Source organism: Acanthamoeba castellanii, assembly GCF_000313135.1.
Source record: "Acanthamoeba castellanii str. Neff unplaced genomic scaffold scf7180000084763, whole genome shotgun sequence".
Lineage (NCBI taxonomy): Eukaryota > Discosea > Longamoebia > Acanthamoebidae > Acanthamoeba > Acanthamoeba castellanii.
The window spans coordinates 314,324-328,147 of NW_004457323.1; the positions used below are offsets into that span (position 1 = coordinate 314,324).

The 13,824-nt window shown below is 51.6% G+C and overlaps 4 protein-coding genes and 1 pseudogene across 4 annotated transcripts; 4 read left to right on the plus strand and 1 right to left on the minus strand.

The window, feature by feature from the left end:
• The window catches only part of ACA1_243030, a 2,283-nt pseudogene extending 2,097 nt beyond the window's left edge, over positions 1-186 (plus strand).
• A 3,144-nt stretch (positions 187-3,330) lies between these two features.
• On the plus strand, positions 3,331-4,816 carry ACA1_243140 (uncharacterized protein; the record flags this gene model as incomplete). The annotated part of the gene is made up of 4 exons (XM_004335349.1): positions 3,331-3,457; positions 4,278-4,561; positions 4,617-4,663; positions 4,778-4,816. Coding segments are annotated over 4 exons (497 nt in total), but the record flags the coding sequence as incomplete, so codon positions are not given.
• A 1,281-nt stretch (positions 4,817-6,097) lies between these two features.
• ACA1_243150 (uncharacterized protein) lies at positions 6,098-7,173 on the plus strand (the record flags this gene model as incomplete). The annotated part of the gene is made up of 3 exons (XM_004335350.1): positions 6,098-6,499; positions 6,813-6,905; positions 6,958-7,173. The coding sequence occupies 3 exons, from the start codon at positions 6,098-6,100 to the stop codon at positions 7,171-7,173; spliced, it is 711 nt and encodes a 236-aa protein (XP_004335398.1).
• A 712-nt stretch (positions 7,174-7,885) lies between these two features.
• ACA1_243160 (glycosyltransferase, group 2 domain containing protein) lies at positions 7,886-11,212 on the plus strand (the record flags this gene model as incomplete). The annotated part of the gene is made up of 14 exons (XM_004335351.1): positions 7,886-8,099; positions 8,157-8,200; positions 8,365-8,574; positions 8,651-8,795; positions 8,870-8,956; positions 9,040-9,407; positions 9,491-9,579; positions 9,645-9,839; positions 9,901-10,061; positions 10,120-10,215; positions 10,276-10,434; positions 10,502-10,580; positions 10,653-10,921; positions 10,983-11,212. 14 exons carry the CDS (start codon positions 7,886-7,888, stop codon positions 11,210-11,212), a joined length of 2,346 nt encoding a protein of 781 aa, XP_004335399.1.
• Positions 11,213-11,798: 586 nt separating this feature from the next.
• Positions 11,799-12,752, minus strand: ACA1_243170 (uncharacterized protein; the record flags this gene model as incomplete). Its single annotated transcript, XM_004335352.1, has 5 exons — positions 11,799-11,822; positions 11,843-11,968; positions 12,154-12,239; positions 12,355-12,458; positions 12,655-12,752. The coding sequence occupies 5 exons, from the start codon at positions 12,750-12,752 to the stop codon at positions 11,799-11,801; spliced, it is 438 nt and encodes a 145-aa protein (XP_004335400.1).
• Between the last annotated feature and the right edge of the window lie 1,072 nt (positions 12,753-13,824).

The window sequence follows — 13,824 nt, forward strand, 5'->3', positions numbered from 1 at the left end:
TCGGCGGCGCCAAACCAAAGGCCGGCAGGCAAATGGGCGCTGGGCAATTGGCGCATCGAGCGGGTGGCCAAGCTCCAGATCAAGGCCATGACCATGATCGCGGATGCGCTTGCCGAGGCCGGCGATGATTCTGCTGAACACTGGTCGCTGGCGCAAGAGATAGAGGACGAAATCTACAGGGCCTGACTGTCCAGGACGCGAGCCGGTCAACAAGCACCGCCAACTGTGTCTGGGGCGTTATCTGGGTGTTCGAGTGCGCAGCGTGCACGCCAACCTCATCGATGCCAATGCGAATCCGTGCTCGTCGGCGTCGTGTCGCCAGAGCGGTTGGCCACCATGACGCACGCCGACATGTTCCCCTCGCTGCACGCGCGAACGCTCAAGCCCAAGGAGGTGCCAAGCCCAAGGCAGCCGCGGCATGTTCCGATGCAACAAGCGCGACTGCCACAGCTGGTTCACCACCTACTATCAGCTCCAGTCGAGCGCCGACGAACCCCTCACCACATTATTGCAATGCACTCAGTGCAATAATCGGTACAGATTCTGAGGCATCCGCATCCGCATCGCCTTTCCCGTCGCACTGCCGGGACGGTAGACGGGCAAACGATGGTTTTGCGCACCTTGGCGCGCCGTTCCACCGTTTTCCCACCTAAAAAGGTGGCCAATAGCTGGACCAGCTCACCTTGGCGGACAACGATGGAACGGTCCACCTTCCGGTCCGCCTCTGGAGCACCTTGATGGAGGGAAGACGGAACGTTCAAGTCCTCCTCGAGTGTACCTGGAGGTGGATGCAACGCGGCTCCACTCAGCAAGGTGGACGCGACCGCCACTTGGACGTTATGGAGGAGGAAAAGACGTGGTCGAATAGGTGTGTAAATCGTTTATATTCAAATTAACACAAGACTTGTGGAGCTGTGTGCATGGTGAGACCACTCTAGTGCAGCTGATATCAAGGAACATCTCCTGGCCCTGTGTCATGTCATGTTGGTAATGCATGTGAGGGTGCATTGTTATTATGAGGTGTGTGGCCATGAGAAGGGGAGTTGCATTAGTTGTTGGTCATGTTGTGTTGTGTCATGTTGTGGAGGGAAGTGTACTGTGCTGCTTGTAGCTGATGTAGATCTTGACATTCTTGTGTGTCATCCACAGTTGCTTGTATTCAAAGTCAAGGGCAATTGAGCAGTTTTCTTCCATGGGGTCCCACTTGATGTTGGTTGTGCCAGTTGCAGCCATGATTATGGTCTTCAAGGCTGGTTTCAGAGGAGAAGCCCAGTCTGGCAGATCACTAATGCACTGCTTGAGCTTGTCCTTACCAACCTACTTCAGGGCTGCCATGTAGCACACAACACCAGTTTGTGGAAACACTGTGCTAGTGATGGATGCAAGCCACTCTTGAGTTCCTGAACTCACACTCAAACATGTGAGTGGTGAAACAAACAAAACAAGAAAGAAAAGAAGCATACCATTGAGGACTCTAGCAGCCACTTGCAGGTAAGAACAAATGGAAGTAAATGTGGAAGGATGTTGCACAGTGGCATGGCATCAAGATGGTACAAATGTGTGAGTGATTGTGTTGTTTCTCTTCACATTAATCTGATTGTGATCCTTAACATGCCTGTATTGCCAATGGGATTGAGGGGGAGATCAACAACGTGTTCAAGGCTTTCCCCCTGTTTCCTGGCAAGCAGTCCTTCACCAATTGCATGCTGATTGTTAGGTGTAATGCTAATGTATGTATTGATTCTCCTTTATTGGTAACAGTGCTAACAAAACCATATGTAGGGAAAGTTGGTGGTGGCAGGGCTGACAGGAGGCGAAATGGACAGCTTCCTGCAAATCACTGAGCTCCTGTTCAAGGAGTGCATGAGCAATCCAAGGGAGCATGAGTGTTGGTGTATCCACATCAACATTGTTCACCTTCTGCAGCAAGAAAGCTTCACAGCCAATGATCTCAACAATCTCAAGAGGTTGACCAAGAGGTGGAAATACCTCATGGTCAAGCTCTACAGTGGCATTGCCAAGCGGCAGCAAGCAACAAACTCAAACAGGACACAACCCAAGAAGAAGTCATGCACTACCAAGCCAACCACTAACAGCAATGAAGCTATGATGACAATGACAATGAGTGAGAAGCTACTCAGCTTCAAATTTCCAAACTTCAACAAACTACAACACTGGTCTGAACTTCCTTGGTAACACTGTGTCCAGAAAAAGGTGATAGTGGTACTTTTTAATGAAACTAAAAACAGGTGTACATGAGATAAAAACACTGTGGAATTTGAATGTACACAGAGAAGAGAAGTTTTATTTACAGGTGTCTAAATATTTCTTGAAGGGTGGGTGGGGGAACTCCAGTGTTGGCGTTAAAGTCAAAGCCACAAGCTAAAACAGACCCCATTGGAACAGTGCTTTCTGAGCCATGGTCAGTCCAGTGTCCATTAGTGAAGTTCCACCAGTGGACATGGAGCCTCTTATGGAGAACGCTGATGATCTTGCATATCCAAAAGTCCTGAGTGTCTTCATCAGCATCAGCCCAGACAGCAACCCACTGACCAGGAGCAAAGTTGAAACGTTGGACTTGGGGTGTAGTCCGTGTGTGGACAACCTTGACCCTGGTTTGGAGACAGAACAATGGACCATCAAGGAGAGGATTAGTGATGGGATGAGCTGTGAGTCCATCAAAAATCAAGTTATCGCAGGTGGGTTGGGAGCTTGAAACAAGAGCCTCATGTGCTTCAAAGATATCAGCCCACTCACTAAGCTCAGACTCAAGGAACAGTGGAGCATGGCAGTTGTCAGCCAACTCAGTAAGCACTTCAGGTGGAAATTGCTGAGGTGGGATAGTGAAAGGTGCTCCTGATGTGGTTTGTGTAAGTTGTGATATCTTTTGGTAGGGTGTGTGCAACATAGTGAGGAGCAAACCAGTCAGAATGGATGTGAGAAGCTGGTATGGCTCAGAGTAGGCTCCTTGGGTGTGGTAGGCTTTGTCCTGGATCACTGGTTTGCCTGAAGCATCATGGAAAAAATGGAAAACATGGGGGGTGGAGTGACCAGTCAGGCCATGCATGTGATTTCCAAGCCAGCTCTTCCAGTCCCAAACAGTTTCAAGGGTGTGCAGGGAAGGAGCTGGGCCGGTGGATCGGTAAGCCTGCTCAAGAAAACCAGAAAGTTGACTGAAATTTGAAGATGAAGTTAGGAAGGTGAACAAAAAGGGGCAATCATTAATGCTGACAGAAAAAACCAATGTGCATCAGGAAGCACAAGCTGGTAGAGGAAGAGCGCAAGGAGAGGAAACACACACACCCAGAGGTGATTGACATGGACAAGGAGATGGAGGCGGAGGAGATCAAGACCAAGCCTCACAAGCAGCTGGTGGTGCACCAGTACTCCACAGGCAACACCAAAGAGCAACACAAGGAGGCCACCAGACTACTTGCCCTGCCCAACCTGGAGCTAGGTATGTACACTTTGTGTGTTTTTACTGTTCACCACACTGACAAGTTTCAAACTGGTGTGCATTGGTTTTTTTATTTGTGGACTCCTTTCCTGATGCACATTGGTTTTTTTATTTGTGGACTCTTTTCCCAATGTGCATTGGGTTTTTTATTTGTTGACTCTTTTCCCAATGCACATTGGGTTTTTTATTTGTTGACTCTTTTCCCAATGCGCATCAGTTTTATTTTTGACCTGTGAGAACCATGTTCTCTAACAGTTTGTGTTGCTGACCTCAACCTTACTATTCAGAAACGAAAATTCATACGCTCCTGAATTTCCAATCACTTCAGTCCAACCCCAACATTGTCAGTGCCAGCCTTCAGGTGACCTGCAATGACCAAGCAATTCGCCAGCAGAAGGAGCAGCTTGATTGCATCGACCCTTCAACTTTGCACCGTACCTGGGTTCAACCCACATCACACCACCTTGACGTTTGGAACTGCACCATCTTTGGTACAACTCCTCTTTTCGTTCTGGCAATGTGTAGATGCTTTCACTTGCTAACCACCTGCACTGCCATCAGAATGGCATCACCCAGTGACAGTTCCAGGAATTCATCACTTGCTGCAGTCTGTTGTGGATGGAGGGTGTCTAACAACCAAGCCCTTCATTGTTAGATTTCTTAATGAAGATGAGCGCCTTGACTGAAACAATGTTGATGAGTTTGGTATTACTTCCCACACCACTTTGTTTTAGCTGCACTCATGGCCATTCAGTTTTTAGGCTATTTGCAATTCCTGATGCGCATTGGTTTTTTTGGGTACTAACTTTTAACCTTCCAGAGGCCATTGATTGTAACCACAGAGTTGTGGTCTGGAACCTCGTTGAGCACTGGCAGTGGGAGAATGTCTATGAAGTTGTGCCAGCAGCTGCAGGGATGGAACTCAGCTGGATCATCCTTGACCACATCTCCAGCTTCAAGAACTACATCAACTTGGCAGGCTCAGTCGTCCTGAATGCTTTTGAGAAGGCCCTGAACTACTACACCCTTGGCCAAAACCCACTCTTCCAGATCACATGTGGCAAAAAAACTGTTACCAACTACAATGCTCTTGCTGAGCACCTGGTATGTCCACCACCTTTGTATTTCAAACCATTACTCATCACCCCACACCTCACAGAAAACACTTGAGGGTCATGCTGCACCAAAGCCCACCACTCTGCAGAAGTACTCGACTACCTTAAGGGCCCTGTTCCATGCTCCAGGAGTGGTGGAGTATGTTATTTCTACTCTAACTCTTCACCTTTGTTTTGAGTCCTTGCTAACTGTTCCCCTTTCCAGTCTTATCAAGGAACTCAATCACCTCGTTCCAGAGGGTCACTCCCCACAAGTCTAACTACTTCCCTCTTGCCAGAGAACTTCTGGTCACTAATCACCAACCACTGGAGCATGATCAAAAGGCAGATGGAGGCCTTTTGTCAGGCCATTCATGCAGCCACAGAGGCTGACTGCTGCTGTGAAGATCCTGAGGAGCTTCGCCACATCTGGGACTGGATCTGCATTGCAGAATACATCACACCACATGGTAAAAACATCAAGATAGAGCAGCCCCACAGCATCACCTCTGAAGTTGTTGACACGTTCCACAAGCACCCATTCCAGTTGAAACTTCTCAGTGATGAGGCAGAGGAGACCACACCTCACCAGTTATGAGGGGAGATTGCATGTGCCACCACAGCTTCTCAAGCAGAGGAGGCATCCCTTGCCTCAACATCCACAAGTGAACAGTGCTGGCGTCTTTCTGCATTGGCCAAGGGGAAAATGGTACAATCAACTCCTTCCTGTTCCAATTCACACCCCATTACTTTCACTTACACCACTATTATCTGACTTCAGCCCACGGTACCCACTGCCACTGAAGCTTCTGGCACCACTCCAACCACCCCAACCAGTACGTTTTCATTTTGCTGGTAAAGTTCCAAGCTCACCACATGCTTGTTCTTTACAGCTACCAAGAAACGTGGCAAGGGTAAGGCTGAAGAGGAAAAGTCGCCATCTACCATCAAGCACAAGGCAGAGCTTGCTCTCCAGAAAAAGTATCTCCCCCAATTCACCAAGCCGCTCACCAAGCTTCTTGGCCAACCAACACAATTCCATTCACCAGTGCATTTATTGGCCCACATTGCTTTCCTGATGTGCATTGGTTTTTTATTTGTTGACACTTTTCCCAATGCACATCGGTTTTTCACTTATTCCTGTTGTCCACTGGTTTTTTTCTTCCACAGGTGTTGATCTACATGCATGACTTTACCATCCACAGCACAGACATTCCTCTCAACATCAATGATGCAGCAACTCGCCTATTGAAGTCTTACAGTGTCAGATTCTACATCTCCTCATCTCCCTCCAACATCGCCAACGCCATCACCTCACTCAAGTCACACTCCACCCTCCAGGTCTTCCACCTACTCCACTTCTACTACAGCTCCCCAACTTACTCCAGCTCCATGCCCGCCTCTGAACCTCTTGTCAGTGGCTTTGATGTTCTCATCTTCAGCCACAAGAGGGTTAACATGTCCACCATCTGGCATCCTCTGGCCAGCGACACCATCCCTGAACCCTTCTGCTATCTGCACCACATCCCCATCCCACACCCAACACATGAGGTTGTCCACTCTGCTCCTGCTTTCCTCATCAGACTGCACCCCGCTTCACATCAGCCTCTACAGCTTCCTCATCCAGAGCTTAGAGCTTCCCAATCCTTCTCCCCACCCCATCACATCGCCCACCACCCCCTACCACATTCTCTATGAGGCAAATCCCACCTACTACCTCTCCTTCTGTGCTGCCCTTTACTCCAGCTTTGTCTGCCTCTCCTCTACCCCCATAGCAGAGGGCAACATCTCCTCTCTCAGCAACTGGCTCCTCACCTTCCACTCTAAATTCCTGGAGGAGTCAGATCTCACAGCCATCACTTCCTTCCTACAAGGCCTAACTTCACATCCTGCCCTTGCCCCTCTCACACCCAAGACCAGCTCCTCCTCCTCTTCTGGTCCATGGAAAGTGCGGAAGTCCATTGGCTAATGTTTCCCTCCACTCTGTTCTGTTCCTCATTCCAACAAAATACATTTGCCCTTTTTTACACTTATGCCTTGAAATTCTTCATTGGCCCCATCTGCTTTTACCATGACCTACACCATTTTTCCCTGTTTTGCCACTCTCTGTACATAATTTGCCAAAACCACTCACACACCATGTTCACAAAAGTACTGCTTTCACTGCACATACACATATATCACTTGTACAGATTTTACTTAACAAAAGGTGCCACTGGCACCTTTTTCCAGACACAGTGTTTGGTCCCCTGTGGGTACAGGACATGCACCTCTGGGAGCAGCGCCACCTTGCGGCCAAGATGACTGTGTGCTGCACCAACCAGATCAACACTGAACTTGCAATTCTTGTGAAGGTACAGTTGCATGTTTTCCCTTTGCTTTTTACTCACCTCTTTCATTATTCAGACACATCAAAAGGATGCTGTGGTTTGTCACTTGGCATATGCTGGGCTGCCCTCCATGAGCTCTGTGCAAGGTGAGTGCAAGGAGCCCTACATGCTCAATCTACATGGGATCAGTGATGGCTTCCTGGAGTTCCAGTTAAGTGAGCAATGGTTCTACCTTCCCTTTGGCTGGAATGGATGGACTGTTGCCAAGTGTGTCCACCTTGTGCTGCAATGAAGCTGTGTCATTTATAACCACTGAGTTAGATGGCACCTGGGTGACAGTTGGGCCATGCCTCTGCAACCCTACTGCTAGTGGCAATGATGATGACTGGTGATGAACCTGACCATCTATGAGGGCAACGAGTGATGATGAGCATGACCATCTATGAGGCTGATGGTGACCAGCAACGATGACTGATGATGAGCATGATCATCAAAGAAGGCGACCGCGACCAGCGACGAGCACCTACAAGCACGACTGCCAGCGCAGGTGACTAGCGACAACAAGCACAACCACCAGGGGTGGGCGTAGAAGACGAGGAACTGAAGGTGGAGGAGGGAAGAAGGTGGATGTGTGAGGGGTGGGAAGAAGACAGGTAGAAGGTGGACGATTGTACCTTTCACACAATACAACACTACATGTTGCAAGGTGAACAAAAGGTGGGCGCAGTGTGCCGGTTTTTGGTGGTTTTTTCCGCCTTTAAAAAGGTGGGAAAAATTAGTCTTTTTCCCACCTAACGTCGCAGTGCACATGAGCCAGCAATAGGCAAACAAATATTTGTGGGTGGAAAAAAACTTAATAATACCGGACAACCGTCGCGGATTATTTCCATACAACCTTGCATGGAGTTTACGGGTTCTTCCGTGTGGCAAAAGAGTGCGCACTCTTCCTCTTCTTCCCGCGAAGGCCGTTGAGTCTATTGATTTAACAGTTGGAACGAATCGGCATGAAACGACTCTTGGCTCTTCTGGGCTTCTGCCTGGCGATCTCTTCCTCCGCTACCTCGTGCAAGAGCGACGAACGTCTGGTCCATGACATCTCAAAGGCCGGCCCCTATGGCGGCGAGCTCCAGCTGACTCGCGCTCTCGCCCAGGCCCAGCTCGTTGCCACCATCCACGACCGGCTAGAAAGCGCCGGCGTGTGCTATTTCGCCACCAGCCGTACGCTGGAGGGTGTGTGGCGTCATGCCGCCGCCATGCCTCACCACTCGCACGCAGCGGACCTCGCCATCGAGTCCGCCAACTTCGCCCTCGCCCATCAGGTACCAAGATTTACCGCCTGGCAGTTATATATAAATTGAAGTCTTCCCAAAAATGGCGTGGGTACACGGTCTAAAAAAAACACTGCCACAACCATGTTTATTTTGAACCTTTGCGTTGCTGACGTCACGCCCACTCTTATATGTCATTTTTTGTAATTAAATAGGTTTTGCTTGCTGAGCTCGCTGCCAGCAGCAACTACATCGTGCAGGACAACAAGGACCTGGACCACCTCAAGGTGTCCATCGTCATCGATGGCGAGGCCGCCGTCCACGTCAACCTGTTCGTCTACTCGCGCTCCGAGGACGGCCAGCGCCTCGTCCACCCGTTGTTGTCCTACCAGCCCGCCATCGAGACAGTCTTCCCCACCAAGCTGGTATTCAAGCCCTGCCATCTTCTTCTTTCTTTTCATCTTCCTTCCCCACGCGAGGGCTGACTGGAGGATGTGTAAGGCTTCGTACTTCGAAGGTTCGATCCGCGTGCCGGCCGACACCAGGGCGTTCCTCTTGGGTCAGCACGGCAGCGAGCTCGATGCACCCAGCAAGGCCTTCTCGTGGACCCACATGTCCTACGTCGTCCCCCACGCTGGCATGACCAGTACTGCTAGCCCCTCTACTTGATGTAGTTTGGCACATGCAGGACTAATGATGGCTTGCTTTTGTGTTGCACAGCCGAGTTCCCGCTGGTGAGCGTGATCATCCCGACCTACGAGCGTCCTCAGTTCCTGGCCAATGCCATCAACCTCATCCAGAGGCAGGGTACTTCCCCCCAGGTCTCTTCTTTCGCTTTCGAGTTCTTTTGAGGTTCTAATTAATTATGAACTTTGTGTGGCGTTCAATAGACTACCCCAATGTCGAGATCATCATCGTTGATGACGGTCGCGTGCCGGAGATGGAGAACTCGGAGATGACCGCCGTGCTGTCAGCCAGCAACGTGCGCTACATTTACATGACCGAGCGCATCTCGATCGGCGCCAAGCGTAACATCGCCGTCGCGCAAGCCACCGGCGAGGTCGTGGTCCACTGGGACGACGACGACTACTTCCGGGAGCACCGTATCTCAGCCCAGGTGGCGCCCATCATCCGTGGTGAGGTCGACATGACCGTGCTCGAGCACCACTACTACTACATCCTCTCCACCCAGTCCTTCTACATCATCAAGCGCGCCGCCTCGTGGGGTCCCCACTTTGGCACCTTCGTCTACCGCAAGGTAATAACCCAGCAACCAAACCCATATGACCCTTTTAGGGTTAAATTGGTTGCTTGGATACTGATTTCCATCGAAACACACAGAGCCTGTTCGACTGCGGTATCCGTTACCCTGACAACTCTATGGCCGAGGACTACGCCTTCGCCGAGTTCGCCCTCAAGAAGGGTGCCACGTAAGCGTGTCTTCTCATGAAGTGCTACAGCTACTCATTCACTCACTTTTCTCACAATCGTGTAGTGTATCAGTGATGAACAACGAAGACGGCAAGCACGTGTACGTGCGTCACCACAACACGTGGAAGTTCGATTTCGCCGACTTCGATGTGCAGGTGGAGAAGGTCGATCGTCCCGGGTTCCTTTCCGATCGCGACTGGGAGCACTTCTCGACCGTCAAGTCAGAGCCCATTGTCACCCAGCCCCCCAACTACTACGCGTAAGTCTTTGGCCAACATGAATTTGTAAATTACTTTTCTTTTTTAACTTTATTTCAATAGGTCGGCCCTTCTTCAGTGGGATCGCCCCGAGCTGAGGCCCACTTGGACGGACGCCTCCTACCTCGACTACCCTCACTACCCGCTCTATCCACCGATCCCTTCAGGTCTGGTCGTGGCCGAGTTTAACCTCACCGTTCCGGTGGTTACCATAAGTCAATCAGGTGCCCACCGATCAACCAATTACTTGGTCTCTTCACTGACCGAGCTGGCTGTGATTAGGAGGAGAGGCGACACAACAGGTCATCGACCTCAACCTGGTGAGTCTGGAAGAGATCGACGATGCCACAGCGCTGCAGGACATCGATCTTCAGACTGGTACATGCCGTTGCTTGTCAGCAGCAACTCGCCTCTTGTAATAACCTGGTGGGTGTGCAGTGGGCTGGATGATGGAGCAAAACAATGGCTCAGCACCAGGTGGCGATATCACCGAGACCATCTTCACCAGCCATCTCGGCACGGTGACCAGTGGAGCCAACAATGCGACAATCCAATACCTTTTTAACACCTTTGGCTCGGACGAGCTCATCACCACCGGTACGTTCGTTCAGCTTGTTGTAATAGAGTCTCTGCCTCTCTGAGAGCTCTCCCCAATGGACTCCAGGGAGCAACTACTCGTTCACGGTGACGCCAGCGTTGCTCAAGTTTTCGCTCAACGTCGCCTCGTGGAAATGGAACTCTACGTACAAATACTCTCCGCGCTATTGGTTGTTGTTCACGCCATCTGAGCGGAGCTGACTCCTCTCCACTGCTAGGTCGGGCAAGCTGCGGTTGACGATCAAGATCGATCCCCCGTTCGTGAGCTTCACCCGGTGGGATGACACGCCGCAGGTGGGCATGACCACGTTCCTCTTCTCGAGCGCCACGGCCGATCAGGCCAGCACCGTGGTGCGTCTGCTCAACTTTGGCGAGGCTTTGGGAGAAAGCCCGTCGCGCGTGTCGATGGAAGCTTCGGCAGAGGTCACCAGCTCGTCGCTGTCCCTCACGTTTGATCACTTTAACGACACTCTCTCGTTCGACCCAGGTAGGCGGTGCCTTGCGTGTTATTCATGTTGTTGGGTGCTGACGATTTGGTGGGGGGGCAGATATTGGACTGTTGCTGGGCAGCCACGGAGGAAGTGGTCAAGGGGAAAGCAACGACAACTTGGGCCTCATCATCGGCGTGTCCGTGACGATACCACTAGCTCTTGCATTCGTCGTGTTGTTCATCTCCGTGGTGTCAGTGGTGGCTGTGCTCAAGCGCAGAGCGGCGCGAGCCAGGAGCAGAGGAGCGATTGCCTTTGACGCTTCCCTCAACAGTGACGATCAGCTCTAGAGGATGTCAAATACAACACCTCCACCCTCTAGTGTTAGGGCTGTGAGCTACCCACGAGTTCCCCGCTTGGTGACGCGCCCGTCCAAGAGTGCAAAGTCCAGCACCACCATGTGGAGCGGCAGGCAGTTGCAGGTGGCAATCCTAATCTGCACCGTGTACAGTCCTCGTGCATCTTAGTGCACAGGCCGGTCTCATTCCCCGAGGAAGACTCGGAGTTTATCGAGGTCGACCGCGCGGTCATCATCAACCCGATGCACTGGCCTCGGGCAATGTAGACGTTGTCCTCTTCGTAGACCTCGAAATGCTCGGCCTCGGATCGAGGGAACCAATCATGGACGGTATCAAACTCGATATTTGCCCAGCCGCACGTCTCCGTCGGATCGGCGGGACACATGTCGAATCGCGTGCTTTCGCATACGGTGCTCGAGAGACTATGCATTGTATTTATGGGTGGTCTTTGATCCACAATATTGTACCTCCCATTCACCTTGGCGATGTTCAGGCACACCGTTCAATTCCATGAGAGTCCACTGGCATGCAGCCATTGCAGCTAATGACCGCACTGGCGTTGAGCATGTACGTTCCATCATTGGCTGGAGATGCCATCCACCTGGCCTGAACATTGCACACCGCGAGCTTGGCGACCCGCCAGCCCGTCCACAGATCACCGAACCTAAGCAGCCTGCCAGCATGCACCGCAATCGGCACGACAAAAATGAGGGCACTGTATTCGTTCTCCTCGCCTGTCCAATCTTCCTGTGTGTGTGTGTGTGTGTGCGTGCGTGCGTGAGTGCGTGTGTGCGTGCGTGCGGTGTGTGTGTGTGTGTGTGTGTGGCGGTGCGTGTGCGGTTGCGGTGGTGCATGTGCGGTTGCGGTGGTGCATGAGCTCAGAAGACGTGCTGGTAGGTGCTCAGCCAAGCAATAAATGGGTGGTGGCGTACGGGGAATAGATCCAAGGCGCTCTGGAAGCCACCAATGGCCTCCTCATCGGAGAGAACAGCGGTTTCGGCGTAGAGCCGCAACGCGTCTAAAAGAAAGAAAGCAAAAGACGTGTAAGCACTCTGCACCTCGTCGTCGTCATCGTCGTCATTGTCATCATCATCATCATCATGCCTCGTGAGTGAGACGGTAGGCAGTGGTACCTGCCAAGGTCGATCGTGCATCCGCTCTGATATCATCTTCGCTGGGCGTTGTTGAAGGCTTTTTCTGAAGTAATCGAGCGCTTGCTCGTACCAATGCCTCAGCCCTGAACGAAACGCCCAAGCATATTCAACTAACCGGCACCACACAACTCACTCACGCAAACACACGCGCAAACACACCACACACCACACACCACACACCACACACCACACACACCACACACCACACACCACACACCACACACCACACACCACACACCACACACCACACACCACACACCACACAGACGACTGACGTACGTTGGCCCAGTGAGGTAGGTGGCCGCAGAGCGTTCCCCCGCATCTACCCAGTGTTTAACGTACTTGCGCTCCACTTTCCTGTTGTCCAGGGCCTCCATCAGTCTTCAACACACGCGTATCCATCGTACACGCACACACCAAAATAAAGTGCCTGCTTGCGAGAGATAGAGAGGAAGCAGCACCACCGCAACCAGAACACGTGCTTCCATGAAGATACACCGCGCACCAGAGGCAAATCGCTCCTGTACTCCCGTTCGCCCGCTGCCGAGGCCGTCCATTCAAGTCCGTAGAGTCCGCCGCCATTGTCTGATGGACATGTTTGGTTGGTTTGGGCGAAACTTGGGGCGCTACGCGTTTGGGGGGGGGGCAGTTATATAGCGAGTGACTGAGTGGATGTCGGACAGTAGAATAGGAGAGATGGTGTTGTATTGTAAGAGTGAGACAAATAAACGCTTTGAGCGTTACAGATATTTATATGTGTGTGTGAGTGTAGCCGAGGCTATACCACTTGTCATGGAGACAGTGGCCATAGCTACGGACCATTTATATGGATATGTTGCCGTGGACTCGGCCACGGCAACTCGACACCATGGTGACGTTGGTCACCAAGGTGGTGTATCGACTTGTCGTCAATAAGTTACGAGTCGGGGTCGGCCAGGGCGAGGAAGAGACGCGAAACGCAGCGCGAGATGAGGAGGTCGCGAGGGTCGTCGAGGAACCACACGCAGTGCTGCAGCACTTCCGCTGGCAGCGCCTCCAGCCGCGTTTCCATTTATGTCTTTTTTTAACGGAGACAAAAATAAGGAAAAATAAAAAAGAGACACTTTTTTGCAGACACTAATTAATAACTCAAACTCTGTTGGGCACTCTGCAGCAAGATGGACGAGTTGTGGCGGCAAGCTGGCACGCTTGCCTCGTCCTTGTGCTCTTTCATCCTCGGCTCCTCACCATCTTGCAATTCCTTTTTTTCATCTTCATCTTCGTCTTCGTCCTCGTCTTCTCGCACAGCACCGACGCCCACCCCGCGGCCTCTGCCCTCGACCTCACCCTCCGTTTCTGCCCCCCGCACTGAAGATGAAACTCCCTGGCACCGCCTGCACCTGCTCTACTCCTCCATCTCTGCACATCTCACCTCCTGCGCATCTTCGCCCTCGGCCTGCCTTCCTTCAT